Below are 16,174 nucleotides of genomic sequence, written 5' to 3' on the forward strand. Positions count from 1 at the left end.
TTAAATATATAATAAGTAAACCTAAGTCACCACAACTACAATCATATAACAATAAATAACAGTTACAATATTAACAAGTAACAACCAAATAAATGTTGAGTTGGTATGGTAACCAGAGCCCAGAGGGGAACTACAGCATTTTAGAAGTTGCCTACATGTACGGTGGCTAGCTAACGGTAGACTACAGAGGAAGTTTGATATTTTTACGTCTGTTTCAGAGCGACAGAGGGAAAATATTTAAGTCAACACATTCAGAGGAACCTAAATGTGGAACCAAAAATTTGCGTTGTAATCCATTCCGATTTTGGTACCCAACCCTAATTATCAGGCAAATAAAACTTGTTACAGATAATGTGCAAACTGCCAAAAAATGCCCCGATAATCGTCCAAGGCCGATAATAGGTCCATCCCTATCACCTGTGAGTGTGCCCTCCTCCACCTGTCCCTCCACGCCGGCTGCTCGACACTTCTGGACGAAGCCTTTCTGCCGGAGCTTCTCCAGCTTCCTCATGGGCGACTGATCGATCACCTCGTACATGGCCTCCATCCTCACAGGGTACGGGTACCTCTCCTCCACCTGCAGGGTCTTCTTCAACAGCACCATCCCAAACTTACCTGCAGGAAAAAGACACAACAAATCACATTTGGATACAAACAGTTTCAGGTATTCTGTCATGTTGAGCTGGGAATATCAAGAGACACAAGCACCATCATTTAGCTGCAGGTCTGCAACCAATGATTTACGTCATTGTCGATAGATTATTTGCTGGATTGATCGTTCAGCCTATAAAATGTCAGAAAATAGGGACAAATGTCCATCCCTGATTCTTAAAGTCCAAAGTAATTTCTTTAAATGTCTTGTTTTTTAATTTCAAAACCAAAACGCAGGAAAAAAATACATATTTGAGAGGCTGAAAACACCATTTTTGCATGAAAAAATGCGGTTGAAAATTAATTTTCCTTCCGCTCTTTAGTCACACGCACACACCTGGCTCAGGTGAGGTCTAAATATAGAGTTAACACCCCCTGACGTCATCATCATCATCACCGTTAACATCACATCAACATATTCAATATTAATTGTAATCAGCATTATCCAAATACACGTATCAGTATAATTATAAATCACATGCATGTGAAAAGGAGAAAACTAAAATCAGTGTAATGGCTTCAACAATAAGGTACACAAAAAAGGGTAGGTAATGATTAGTTACTGTTTTTGAAAGAGTAACTAACTAACTTATCATTTGTTACCCTTCTGAAAATGGGTAACTACCCTTTCAAATGGTAACTAATCATTCGTTACCCTTCATGAAAAAAAAAAGACTTTATCGATTAATCGATCATCAAAATAGTTGGCGATGATTTGTTTTCTGTCGACCTTGCAGGTCTACACTTAACTCTTAGTTGCTTTGGAGAAAAGGAAACAAGAGAAACCATTACAACAAAATCAAATGCCATTACCTTGGCGTTGGGGGGTGTTACAGATGGGTGTTCCTTTTAGGCTTATGGAGGCTTATTTATATGTGGCATTGCTATAAATGCTGTGATGCTGTACATCCGAGGTTTGTTGCACACATTTCTATGTCGTTTAGCATCTGCCCCTATTCAAAATAAACATGAAATGAAATGAAACCTCCCTCAGGATGAACTCATGCATGCGTCCCTCACCTTTCTCCAGTTTGAGGAAGTTCATGAGTCTGGGGATGAGTGCTGTGTCCAGCGGCTCCTCCATCACCTTCCCCTCGCCGGTGATCCTCCTCACCTTGCCCCCCATTTCTCCCTCCTGGTGGAACATGACAATCTGCTGCACGTGTCGCTCGGCCAGCTCGCAGTACACATCTGACTTCAGAAGAGACATCATCAGTCGGTAGTAGCCGTCTGAATCGTGTGGCGCCGATATCACCAGGACGCGGTTCTTCCCCGCAAAACTGGCCAGCAGATTCGGTGACCCGGCGCTGTTGGGCATCCGGGCGAACCTGCTTCTCGCTCCTTGGGCGGCCTCGTCTTGCAGCATGTCCACCCCTCTCCTTGGCACTACATCTCCTGCTCTCTTTCCCATCACAGTCCCTGTCCTGGCGGAAACTGGTGCGCCCTCGTCCGCCTGCTCATCTTCTTTGTTCCTGGAACTGTGCACCGAGATGGCCGAACCAAACCCGGGGCGCACTCGGCCGACGAGGAGCTCCTTATCCGTTGCGACCAGCTGCACGCGTCTGGAGCGTCTGTGTAACTGCGCCCGCTTAAGGTGAGTCTGTTTCTCGGCTTCACATGTCCAGGTGAGAAGGTAAATCAGAGCTAAACTGAGAACAAAAGCCCTGCGCATTGTTGCGATATTTTAGATAAAGTATACGCTCACTGAGGGGGGAGATAAAGATCCAGGTGGCGGAGCCGTGATCCCGGCGTCTTTTAGTGCATTTGAGGTTTGGTAATTAATCAATTAATTCCTGATGAAGACAGGGTGGGCACACAACAGTCTGCCAGTGATGTCAGAGCATGAGGTAATCCACTTCACTGTCTGCTCTGGATCTGACAGACAAGGCAAAAAAGAGTTATGGTGCGTAAAAGTTATATCCAGAACTTCATGTCAGAAACACTTCCCTTTCCAGGTATGATCCCATAAGATCAGGAGCAAGCTTAAGATCATCTGTTGTACAAACATGCCAAAAACGTTGCGATTATTCTTCTTCAGCCCTTGGGGGGGGATTAATGGCGAAAAGTTTGGAACCACGTCACATCTCCAAAACACACGCACGCTTACCTTAATACCCTCATACGTTAATATATCCAATTAATCCTCGAGCGTCCAACAAACTGAGACGATCTGCGCTCAGGAAGGAGAAAACCTCCGAACGAAAATGCAAGAAATGTGCAAACTGCGCTGAGTCTGCGCAGGAACACGCGGACGTGCTGTGCTTCTTCGCAGGTTTCTTCTTGGCAAACTGAGCTTTGGAGGATTTCCCAGAAATGTCCACTCAAAACCTCAGCCTCCGGACTGTTGGCGGCGCGGAGGCAGGACCTGCCCGGACTGCCGGTTGGCAGTTCAGTCTGCAACACCCATTTCATCAGAAGAAAAAAAGAAAAGAAAACTGTACAGTGTGTATCCCTGTGCTGGGATGGTTTTAGTTTTCACAGAAGGACAACATATGAAGTAGCTGACTAAAATCACATTTCAAAAATGTGTAAGGAAAGTAAAACATGTTGCTCCCCTTGCTGGACAGACTACCGGGAAGAGAAATGACCATAATCAGACTAGTGCCAAGTTTCCCTTTAAAGCCAAAAGAGAAACGCCCACATATCCCATCCATCCCTGTCCAACATGGTTTTCTCCATTTGCACATTTTTGATCTCCTTGGTGTGCAGAAACTGCACCGAAACAGATGATTAGAGAGAAATACAGTGCTGGTGGCTATTTTAACTTACAGTACAGCAAAAAATAATATTGTCTAGGCATGTTTCAGGCCAAAATAGCACAAGTGCAATTACTGGTTTTGCTCTTTTGTATGATAGCTCTTTTAGCCCAAATCAGATTATTTCCATTTCCTCTAAGAAAGTTCCTCATTGTGGCTTGTAATTAAAGCCTAAGTAAAGAAAAGTAAACCACTAGGTCTGAGCCACATCCACTTTCGCTGCGAAGGCAAAACTATTGCCTCTGCATGCTGTATAGCTGCTAGTTCAAAGTACATTTTGCACCTGAATAAAACATATAATGTGATGGGATAACCAATTACCCTGGAAATCCAGAGTTCTCGCGAGACCACAATTTGAATTTGTTAAGCATTACTCAATGCCAGAGACTTATGTGTATGTGTGTGTGTATATATATATATATATATATATATATATATATATATATATATATTTTATTATTGTGCTTTTATTGTGTTATCTATTTTCTCTGTATTATCTTTTTGTGCAGCACTTTGGAAACCTTGTGTTTTTTTTTAATCGTGCAATATGAATAAAGTGGATTGGAACTACTCTGGCATTGAGTAATGCTGCTTATTAACTATGACCTAGTAGCCGTGCTGCACCAATCACATCGGTGTAATTGATAAAGGCCGGCCAGAGGTGAGCTGCACCAATCACATCGGTGTATCTGATATAGGCGGGGCCAGAGGGGAGCTAAACCAATGACAACAGTTTAATCTACCAGTTAGCTCTGCTGGTAGCTAAGCATATGGGGCTCTGGATACGTCACCCCATGTATTGTTGTGATTGGTCCTAGTGTTATCCAATTGTGTGCAGTGAGATGCAAATGCACGCTTGGTGCCGCCCCCCGAGATGGGCGACTTTCATCACTTGATGCCCGACCCTTAATCCTTTCAGATTTGGGTCTGGATTTCCAGGTTAATAGGTGGCATTTCAAGACCATTTCAAATGGAGGGGCCAAGCTGGGCCCACATGCAATTTTAGGGGTACCACAGATATTAAGCACAGTGTTACACACCACCAACCCTTGATAGGTTTGCAGGGTTCAACAATAGGGGAAAGTAAAACGCCACATCAGGCAAGTGCCTATAACAACTCATTTGCCCGGTCGGGCATCAGCGTATCATAACTGTCATTATTGTTCTTTTGCACCTGTCGGAGAACTCTTGTTGAAGGATTTGATTTGAATGTGCTGCTGGCCAATCACAAATTGAGTTGGTCCCAGACGCTTTTATTTACACTTTTGATGCTTTTGACGCTTTATTTTAGATGTTATTTTTTATGCTTTTGAAATTTTTCTAATGTTTTTTCTACACTTTTCTGATGTTTTTTTTTTACGTTGACATTTTTTGATGTATTATTTTTACTTTTTTGACACCTCCAACGTTTTTTTGGACACTTTTTTCCGACACTATTTTTTAAACCTTTTTTTCTAAAACATTGACTTTGGGCAAGTAGAAAAAAAAACAACTTAACATTGAACCCTGTTTTGGTTATAAAAAGACTAACGATACACATTTTACAATTACATGAATAATAGCCTCTCTAATAGCCTCTCTAATAGCCTCTCTTTTGTTAAAGGTGGGGTTAAAACATAAAACATTTGCCACAGTTGGTGGGGGAGGGTCAAGGTTTAATGTTACAAGGGCAATGACTTCATTTATCTTCATTTTAACTTGGTGCTGCAACTGATATTAATCAGTGGTGAGATGTAACACTGGATTTGACATCTGGAAGGAATAGATGTTAAAGTGATGCTTACACAAATTAAAGTCTCCCCAATGCTCTCAGCTGTCAACCAGCTCCATCCACTTCCAGTTCAACTGCCTAAATCTAAAAACATTTCATTGAAAAATGTGGAAACTTCCAACTAGGGTTGCAGCTAACTATTATTTTCATTGTCATGTTCTGTCAATTCTTTTCTAGATTAATGGATTAGTTGTGGTCAATAAAATGTCCAAAAATGGTAAAATAAAGTGTCAGAAACATAGTATCCAAAGTCCAAGATGTCCTCAAATGTCTTGTCTTGTCCACAACTCAAATATATAGAGTTTACTGTCACAGAGGAGGGAAGAAACTAGAACATGTTCACATTAAGAAGCTCAAACTCTTTTCATAGAAAATTACTCAAACTGATCGATTATCAAAACAGTTGCCGATTAATTTAATAGTTGACATCAAAGTGATTAATGGATTCATCTTTTCAGCCCTAACTTCAACACGAACAACCATGACGTTGGGAATCAACACATCTACAGGCTGGAAAACAACAACTGCTCCTCGGTTTATATCAGAGTCACATGCACATTCCCCAGTGAAACTAACATGGAATAGATATTTCTTGCATGATTAGGGCAGCGAAAGGGCCTCCGGCTCCTGCCGATGTCAGCGGATAAAAACAGCTGCAGGACAGAGGCAGATCGCTCATGTGATTTCAGCATATTTGGATTCAAGTCAACAAGAAGACACAGGCGTGTTGCTCCTGCTATGCTGGGCTGAATTTCCCAAGATGGACTTGGTATAGTGTCAAATCATAACAGGAGTCATCTTAGGACACTTTACGGATAGAGTAGGTCTAGACCACACTCTATAATATACAAAGGGTTAGGGTTATTATTATAGTAACAATAAAGATAATAGAAGTATGACTAGAAATAATGGTTGTACTGTAGCTGTGCAGGGCGTGGAGCAGGACTTTATTTGTGAATAAGAGAGGGGGTGACGGTGAAATTCTTACTTATGTTGACTGGTGTTTTCATGCTTTCTAACGCTGTTTTAATACCATTTCTCATGACTTTCGGACACCATTTCATATGCCAGTGCAACAATTATGGATGCATGTATTAGATGCAGAACCTTGTTCGTTTCTCATACAAATGAAAATACAAAAATGCAATCTTTGGATCTATGATGGCAAGTTAATTATTCCCCAACTCAGCCTCTCTGAGGCTAGAAAAACGAGTGATAGATAGTTGCCTATATAGGTCTTTATGATACTTTATTGTGTTGTGAGCATTACACAGAGCACTGTCCTGTTCTAAAGTCTTCAGAAGTCTCTACAATTCACTCTGTAATTACATGCTCTGTATGCAAAATCACTGCAATCGTCCTTACACTCCCCTGTGAATGAGCCGCAGTGCAAATCATTCCAGGACTGCCAGCTCAACTATGTGTTTTACTTCTATAATGCTCTTTATTACAGACCTTTATTACATTCAAACGAACCAGTAAAGCCATATAAGCAACGGTCCATAGTCATATGCAAGTAGACAACACATAATATCAAGCATTAGGGAAGCAGATGCATTCGCCATAACATAGGTTTAAAACATTGACCTTAACATGTAATCAAATAGGTCTGTTTGTCATTAACCTGACAACAGAAACATATACGGATTGTTTTAATTAGAGACTATATTTGGACTATAGACTATATTCACTATCGTCCAACAAAGCGCAAAAATGGCAAATTGGCAGAGCAACTTACGAAAAAAAAAAGAAAAGAAAAAAAATGCAGGTGGTGGTAAGAAAACTCAGAGAAGAACATTTTTTTAACAAACAACAAAGTATGAACTATTGCGAAGAACAGTTTGTGTCATTGTTAAATATTACAGATATTACATTTTAAAACTACCGGTTGATTAACGTCCATCAGCATGTCATGTTAACAATTTATGTGCTTTAACTTTACTGTACTTTACTGTGCTAAATTTAAAAAAAATGCATTCAATTGTGTAAACTGAATTTTATTGTATGTAGTATGGAACTTGGCACAGCTCAAGACCGAGGCTTAAGGCAAACATCAGGAAACTTTGTTTTAGAAAGAACATTTCTGCTTTCTTGCTCCACCCTGCTTCTGTTAAAATCAATACAGAAAGTCTGACATCCCACACTGCCCATCTGCGTCTCACATGTTCTGTTCAAAGGCTTTCTTGGCGAGGGTAATCCGTCTGAAACTTTACTGACAGCTTGAGTTCTCTAAAAGTTCAAAAGGTCCTGATAATCCTAATATGTCCCATAAAACAGTTAGTGGTGTGTGGATGAATGGCTGCTACATCTCTAATCTTCAGACCAGTCCTGGTTCAGAGGATGTGGCCACACCTTGGAGTTTCATCCCACTCTGTTTTGCCCCAAAATGTATATTTGTATACTTTGACATAGTTTCAAACACATAATAATGTTATGGAATTTTTTTTGGAGGAGAGTATTTTGGAGGTCTTACTTCAAGATGTCAACCATTACTTTAAGCTTAGTCTGGATCAATTTCCAGGACAAAGCCTGACATCTGGCACAGTCTGTTTTACTGTTCTCAATATCCCTTCGCTTTGGGAAAAGTAATTTGCGAGCTAGAACGCTACACGCTGACAATGGCAAGTTTTGAAGAACATTGGGATGGTGCAACCAGGGTCTTTCAGTGAATGATTGTAAAGATTTATAAAGAATAGGTTCACGGCATTTCCTCTCTAACTGGGACGTTTTTGCTGGTAAGAGCTAATGAGGTTTAACCATGTAATTTAAATAGCTCACGTTACTGTATTATGTGAACAGTTAACTTCATTTAATATTGTATGTTGTGGTTTCTTTCTCAGGTTGCAAATATTAATATGAAATTGTAATTTCCCCTCTATTTACCAGAGCCTCCGTTGCTGCGTCCGGAGCTTAGCGCCGCCCAAGACGATTGTGATTGGTTTAAAGAAATATAAACAAACCAGAGTGTTGTTGTTTTTTTGTCCCATCCCAGGATGTATCTGTCGTCTGACGTGGCAATGCGAGACGAATTCAAGAATAAAACCAGCTAATCAGATTTGAATTCTGAGACATTTGGGCATATCTTGTACACCAACGCTGCTACAGAGCACCCTGGTAGAAACACGAGACACGGTGTCTCACTCCACAGTGACATCCTGACCCTAATGAATTTTTGTTGACGCAGCATGTCCATTCTGGGAGTGTATTCATAAACACCATGACCTTTGACCTTTGACCCTGGCCCTTGATCTTTGAACTCATCTTCTTTTTCATAGCCCGCTAACAAGTCAGTGAAAAGAGAACCTGTTGCGCGTTGCACACATGCACCTTTACACGACACCTGAGTGTACACAGACGTATCTATCTACTTCTATTTTAGAATGCTTTAGTTATAGATATTTTCTTTCCAATTAACAGACAAGACAACAACATAAGCTGTCATCTCAGGGCACTAAAATATAGAGAAAGATAAGGAGTACTTGTGAGAAATCAAACAACAAAACATGTGGATAATAGTGTGTTTAAGCATACATAGGACAGGCCACTTGTAGATTAAAGAGCTTACAGATTCAGGTGCAGCAGGTCCAGTCTGGGGCTGCATTCATAAACACATTGACCCTTGACCTTTAAACTATATATTCAAGAAATATGCAGTGATCATGTCATGCAACTGCTGAGTTAGGGTACCGTCTTAATAGACAAATGTTCATTTACAGCAGGGGGTTTCCACGTTTTTTTAGGCCAGGGACCCCTTAGCTCAAAGAGAGACCGAGTACTAGTAGGGACCCCCTACTGCATATATTGTAAACAATTGAGTTGGGGCAAATGGATGAAAATGAATGGATATTATTTATACATCATGTTTAAACCTTAAACATACTTGTGGAAGGCACAATGAATCATTAAGCCTAACTGTATGGCTACCAGAGTGGTTACCTTACCTATAGTATCCAATATGTAATGTTTTTTTCACAATAGGCCAAGTTATCTTTGCGTAAAACATAATATGTTAGAGTCATATCAATGTGTATTTTCAGACATTTTTCATTTTTGAAAAAAAAGAAACTTTCAGAAAAATATATTTTTTAAAGATAAGTTGGCGACCCCTAGGGGTCACGGACCCCCTGTTGAAGATCTCTGATTTACATGATAGTTCCGGTGCAGCCGGAAGTTTGGCCGGATATCCCTCATATTTTGCCTTCTTAAAGGACACTTTAAAATCCAGTTGGATAAAGCAACATTAAACTGGAACCTCTGAGCAACATTACACACTGAAAGTGTCAAGATTTAAGTTCAACCAAGCCAGGCCTGCTTGGATTTTTCAGGGAATGATTGTAAAGATGTACAAAGAATATGTTTAGGGCATTTCCTCTCTAACTGGGACGTTTTGGGACCGGTTGGCGGGGATTTGTGATGGGCAAAGTACACACGGAGATACACTGGGAAGAGATAATGAGGTTTAACCATGTGTCAGCTATTTTAAAAAGCTCACATTACAGTACTGTGTCAACAGTTAACTTTATTTCCTATTGTATGGGACGTTTTTTTGCATGGTGCAAATGTTCCACCAAAACAAGCTCCTTCCCGAGCGTATTTAGAATAGCCACCGCCGCTGCGTTCGGAGCTTAGCGCCGCCCAAGACGATTGTGATTGGTTTAAAGAAAAGCCAATAAACCAGAGCAAATTTTTCTCCTGTCCCAGAATGTTGTATGGACTAGCCAGACCCTACTCAGCAGCGCTGTGGAAGAAGGTCTGGCGATGCAAGACTAATTAATAGTCTTAGGGGTACTGGCCCTTTTTTTTGGTCCAATTCAGACACTGACTGCGTCCATAGAAATAGGAAAAAAATGGCCAAAGCTGAGCACACAAAAAGTAAGTCAAATGTTGATTACAGATATAGAACATATGTCAACAGCGGTCTCCCAGCATGCATTAGAAGCAGACTCCTTGACCGCATCGACCCACAAAGGTTTCAGCTTGGCAGCGTTTGAAAGAGAGTACCAGGTTTCAATAAAAAGGGCAGCGCTTGCATCCGACTGAAATAACCTAATGATTCTCATATGTCATCATTTAGTGGAGCTCACCAGGAACTCGAAAACATTTTGACAGCAGCACGCAGAGGTTGATGCAAGTCAGACACCGACTTGTGAGTTGAAGGTTGATTGAGGGGCAAGATGAGTTTTTTTTATAAAGCCCTCATTTTTTGTCTCATGCTGTCACTTTTTCTCACCATCTCTCCATTGTTCTTTTCAGGGTTGTGTCATCTGTTTCATGTGTACTACTGTTTTTTTCCACCAGACCATGAGTTCACATGTAAAAACACAGAGCATGTGTGCTTGCCTGAGTGTGTGTGTGAGTGTGTGTGAGTGTGTGTGTGTGAGTGTGTGTGTGTGTGTGTGTGTGTGTGATGTGTGTGTGTTGGTGAGTGGTGTGTGAGTTGGGGTGTGTGTGTGTGTGTGTGTGTGTGTGTGTGTGTGTGTGTGTGTGTGTGTGTTGGTGGGTCCTGGGTGTGGAGCTTTTCCCAACCACAAGTGTTTTGCTGAGAACGGAGAGACCACATCCACTCCTGCACACTATGTGCAAACAGCACAACATGAAACCCTGTTGCAGAGTAGAAGAATGAATTATTGCACTTTTTAAATATTTGAACACTTATATTGCACTACAGAGAGAGACAGAGAGCTAGATAGAAAGAGAGATTGTCTAAATATTGGGTCATATTGTATGTTGAAGCTTGGGTTACATTGTTGTTGAAGCTTTTATGCCTATAAAGCCTCTTTTAATTTGATTGAATTGAATTGTATTGAAAGAGAGGGAGAGCGAGAGAGAGAGAGAGAGACAGAGATGAGGCCACAAGCCAGGATAAATGAATTCTTAACAGCAAAGATAAGATTATCTGATGATTCCAAATTCTTTAGGACACTTTTACTTCAAAGATTAGCTAAAGCAAAGTTAGCACGATCATCGGATATATATCAGACATACATTTTTTATAAATGTACAATTTGAATCACTTAGAAAGGTAATTGGGTGATTCAGAAGTGTGGAACCAGGCTACAGCTAATTTCTGCATTATCTGTGTTGTGTGTGTGTTTTGGTTTTGTAAAACAAAAACAAAAAAATAAGCACATGCAGTATTTCTAATCATGTTAAATGATGATTACATGACAATGACCCTTGCATGGTCTCTTTCTAAGCAGCACAGAACACTAAGACACAAACCTTTACATTTCCCTTTGTATGCCTCTCTGCTCTTTTCATCTGCTTTTGGCAATCAGAGGACTTTTGAAGTGGTCCGAAGTACACGGAAGAAACTGGGAGAGAAAAATGATTTATGATATTGTAAATGTGGTATTTAAAAAGTTTAAGAGCATGTAAAAAAAAAAATACTCAGGTACAGGATCTTCACTTTTCTGAAAAGTCTTTAGTTGGCAGACACACTACCCATTGAGACATGTGAACAGATTCTTTGGTGAAGTTTGCTCAGCTAAGTAGCCTCTAAGTGTGTTCACCCACGATGGGTGTGTGTATGGATGATTATGTTCATGTGTAAACCATGGCTCGGGCTGATGACCTCCTGGCCTTGACTTGGTTTCCTCGTGTGCTGCACTGAAGCTGAAGCCATTCATCATGTCAATAGGGTGCCTTTCATAGAGGGCCTGTGGTGGAAGGGGGGGTCAGACCATGAGTCACTCCCCACATGGGGCCGGCCCGGCCATGACTTCTTCCGCTAATGACCCCAACATGTGGAGCTTTCAAATCTCCCTTGTCCTGTAGACCATACAGCAGATATATTGTAGAAGTAACTTTCTTTTAAGGGTGGACATGAGACTTTAAAGCCGGTGGGAGAGATTTATCTGCATGGATGAGACGTTTATGGGCTGAAAATGATGTATTGCTCACATTTCTTATGAGAACTTTGTGTGTGAAGTGGTTCCTCATCTGAATCTTGAGTCTAACCATAAAAGGTGTAGTGTGTGGAACAGATTGTTGAGCCCTCAGAGACAGGTATGACACTTGGCATTGCGGACTATATATTTGATTGATTGATTCTTTATCACTGTGTCATGTACACTTACAGTAAGTGCCCAAGCCTCATGGGTTATTAAGACACCAAAATGTCAGTTGCAGTGTTCAAATCAATACCGGACAGCAGAGGGAACACTGCTGTTATTCACTTAGGAGGAGTGTGTGTGTGTGTGTGTGTGTGTGTGTGTGTGTGTGTGTGTGTGTGTGTGTTGGTGGTGTGTGTATGTGCTGTGGGTGGAATTGTGTCTAATTCGGCAAAATCCAATTGCAATGGGCCGCATCCCCAAAACTCAGCGGGACAAAGCCCATTAGTTTTGTTTAAAACGGGGAAAGAATGTTGCGTGATTTATCTTGGGTCTATGAGCGATGCAATGAGACCACACTGTATCCCAAATCCATTCCATGTGCAGTTTTGTCACTGCTGTGCTGATGGTTTTTGGTGCTGTGAAACCCTGGGAATGTGTAAAAGAAGCTGTGGAACAATAACAAGGCTATCTTATAGAGGAAAAAGGATAACATTAGCATTGTTTTAAAAGCGTACTCAATGCATCAGTTACTTTACACCCCCCCCCCCCGCCCATCGTTATTCACCACTGAATAGTTTTATCAGAATTCAAGTTTGCTCCGAAAAGAAAAAGAAATGTTGACACTTTAATGACTCCCATGTGGACAGTGAGTCATCCCGGGGATGAATAGCACCAGGATACAGCAGACTAAACACATCTACACAGAATATGGAGTAGTCGAATAACAAGGCATTTACTGAGACAAAGACAAAGGAATGCAGAGTATGTGTGACAAGAAACTGTGTAACCGATATGAAATATATGCACTTTTAAATATGTATCTGCCACATGCGCGGTTTCTGTACGCAGGAGTCTTGTTGTTAGTTAAACTGCTACACAGATTGGATAATGACTTGCAGACTTCCATGTTGGAAGAGCACGGGGACTATTAACCTTGAATACAAGCCACATAGACAGACACACGCACATGCACACACACACACACACACACACACACACATACACACACACACACACAGCTCAACATTTCTAAGTCCAAACGCATATCAAAATAGAAATCCTATGCCTTGCAGAAGGGAAATAGCAGCGATTTAATAGAGTACAGATGACGATGATATTGAAATCTGGCTACACTGCAGTGTAAAGACATCCGGAGAGGACAATCAGATCCGGGCTGGACAGCGGACATGTTTTTTGGAATATAAGGTTGACGATGCTTGATAGGCCTCGTTAATAAGCCTGTAAATGTCTTAGGCCTCGAAGCTGTCCCAGTCTTTAGGTAATTATTGGTAAACTGAGCAGGAAATGTCCCTCTTCCTAAATTTGATTTAATAATTCCTCGTTGTTTGGATAAATTAAAGTGTCAGCTTGTTTAAAAGATTAAACATTGTTATTCGTTTCCTTATGTAATCCTGTTTGTTTTTGTTATAAAAACAAGCAATTTTGATTCCCCCCACGTTTTCTCAGCATCATCCTGATTTGCAGTAATATCTGCACAGGTATAGTGCAACATGGTTGTTAATGGGACAACTCTGCCATTAAATGGTCTGAGGTTAAAGTAAATGTAACATGGGATCACTGTATAGGTGTACTAATAGGCTTTGCACCAGGAACACAGTTTAAAAGCAAGTACTAGTCAAGGATCCAGAGAACTCAAATGGGGGTCAATGTGTTAGATTATGAAGACAGGATTAGGGTATGGTGTGGGCTTTTTCTTTAAACCAATGCAGGGGCTGATTCTAGGACCAGAGCTAAAGGGCTGCCTGGCACCCTTTTAATGTAATTTAACCTTATTGTACAGGGCTAAGGGTGACTTTTAACATAATTTTGGACCATCATGAGAGGTGAGCCACATAAAGAATATGCCAGTGTCAATAACTTTTGAACATTAGAGATGAATGTGATTTTTTTAGCAATTGTTTTTTTAAGGTTGCAGGGATCAACTTGCTTCAGCACCCATAGCCAATCATTATATCAGTATTCAGGTGATTTAATGCAATGAATCCACACATTCCGATAGAGAAGGGGGCGGTATAGGCACCTTTTATATTGGTTTGAAATCAGCCAACAATAAACCCAGTTGAAGAAGTTATTTAGCTCTTGACCACAACTTGTATTGCCATGTATTTTTAGCCTACATGTGTTCACATTTTAATAATAATAATAATAATAATAATACATTTTATTTAACAGCGCCTTTCTGAACACTCAAGGTCACTTTACAGACCATAAAAGACAGAATACAGGGAACAGAAAAGTGTAAGGAGTTATAACAAAACAAATAAAACAAATTAAAAACATATTATGCCGAATTACCTATTAGCGGTTTCTTTTTGCAGTGTGCCCATTACCGTACAGACCACTATCCCTGGATACATAAAATACTGATGAAAACTTAGAAACGTGAGAATTCTCAGGCAAGTTCGGCAGTTTTAAGAAGAATGATTTCTAAATGGATTTTGGACGTTATGGATATCAATGTAATTGATATCTGTTGGAAATGTAAGTAACACTGAATCTAAAAAAAATGTGTGTCCTGTTTGTGTGTTCATTTCACTGAGTTAGGACTAGTCTAATTGTTAATTGTTTAAGTAGGCTAGTCTACCTTAATTGCCTGTATAGCGTTGCCAGATTTGGCAGTTTTCTGTACAATCAATTGGGCTACTTTTAATTTAAATTGGCGGATTAAAACTAACTGTTGACACTGGTTACTATCTAGCTTAAAAATGTAGATCCAAGCCCCCCCCCCCCCCCACACACACACACACTTCTGCTTTGTACCTATAGATACAACATTGTTGCACCATTTAACACTGTCTCATATTGCACAGACCCACCTGGCTAAAGTGCTCTATTTCTGCTGCCCTGTTTTTGTTCTGGCCTTAGCTCCAAGCGAAAAAGGGTAGATTAGTCATGTCACAGTCTCTGTCTGTGTGTGCTGTGGGGTTAATATAATCCAAACCATGAATAGCTCTGTTTGAGGAAGGGCTTTTTTGTTATTCTAAAAGTGAGAGAGGAGGCAGAAAACCCGCAGTGCAGCCAGGTCATGGCCAGCCAAGCAAAGACAAAACCTCCCTGAGCTGAGAGGGCTGGGGGTCAGAGGACGCCGTCTCTCTGAAATGAAGTAGTGTGAGAGAATTACCCAGCTCACTGTATGTGAAACAGACTGTACGTTTACTGTGAGAAGCAAAAAAGCCCTCAACCTGTCCTCAACCCACAAACACATGGCTTACTGTCTGGCTTTCTCCCAGAGAATTTTTGGGGAGAGCTTCAGTTGTGACTGTTAAAAAAAATAAGATAAGAATCCTGCATATTGCAGGAGTTGGACATCCAGCATCATAATGACTATCAGTCAACATGATGGTGTTAGGTGAAGGCAGGAGGTTAAAATATAGATTATTGACTTAGAAGAGAGTTTTTAAGTTGTCAAGATAAACTTACCAACCTGTCAATCAATCAATTAACCTGTCAGAGATTCTATTCAATGCGTTTTAAAGAAATTTAAAATCTTTGGAAAAAGCTTACAAAAAACTCAACTAGGCCGTTCTATGTAATATTTAAGTAAATACTGCATTTTTATTCTACAAGTAATTATTACAAGTAAGAATGTATTTACTTGCACTAATGAGAAGCAATCTGCTTTTACTGTGACAACAACATTAAAGGGAGATATCCAATTTTTTTATTGTTAATTTTAATTCATATCAGTTATGCTAATACAGTAACTAAAGATTTGGCAAAATGGCAAAATCCTTACATCAGACTTCAACAAGGTAAATGGTAGAACTGTATGGCAGGTTAACACCAGGAAGCACTGGAACCTTATAAAATCTAATAAGAGTTAGGCAATGACTTTTCATTAGATTGTGTTTCCCCTTCCAGTTAAGTGGTTAAGATGATGTTATTAGATAAAGGTGTTTGTGTGTGTGTGTGTTTGAGGG

At 40.4% G+C, this 16,174-nt stretch overlaps 1 protein-coding gene across 4 annotated transcripts in view; it reads right to left on the bottom strand.

Moving 5' to 3' along the window:
* ccdc80 (coiled-coil domain containing 80) overlaps window positions 1-3,234 on the bottom strand; it is a 23,011-nt gene extending 19,777 nt beyond the window's left edge. For 3 of the 4 annotated variants that reach the window (XM_032516035.1, XM_032516033.1, XM_032516034.1), the window contains exons 1-2: window positions 1,672-3,233; window positions 418-615 (exon numbers count right to left, since the gene is read on the bottom strand). In XM_032516035.1, the coding sequence (XP_032371926.1) occupies window positions 418-615; window positions 1,672-2,323 (850 nt within the window). In that variant the 5' untranslated portion in view covers window positions 2,324-3,233. Of the gene's footprint in view, window positions 1-417; window positions 616-1,671 lie in introns of all 4 variants that reach the window. The other variant, XM_032516032.1, reaches the window with a different exon arrangement.
* Window positions 3,235-16,174: the final 12,940 nt, after the last annotated feature.

This window comes from Etheostoma spectabile, chromosome 5, assembly GCF_008692095.1.
Source record: "Etheostoma spectabile isolate EspeVRDwgs_2016 chromosome 5, UIUC_Espe_1.0, whole genome shotgun sequence".
NCBI lineage: Eukaryota > Metazoa > Chordata > Actinopteri > Perciformes > Percidae > Etheostoma > Etheostoma spectabile.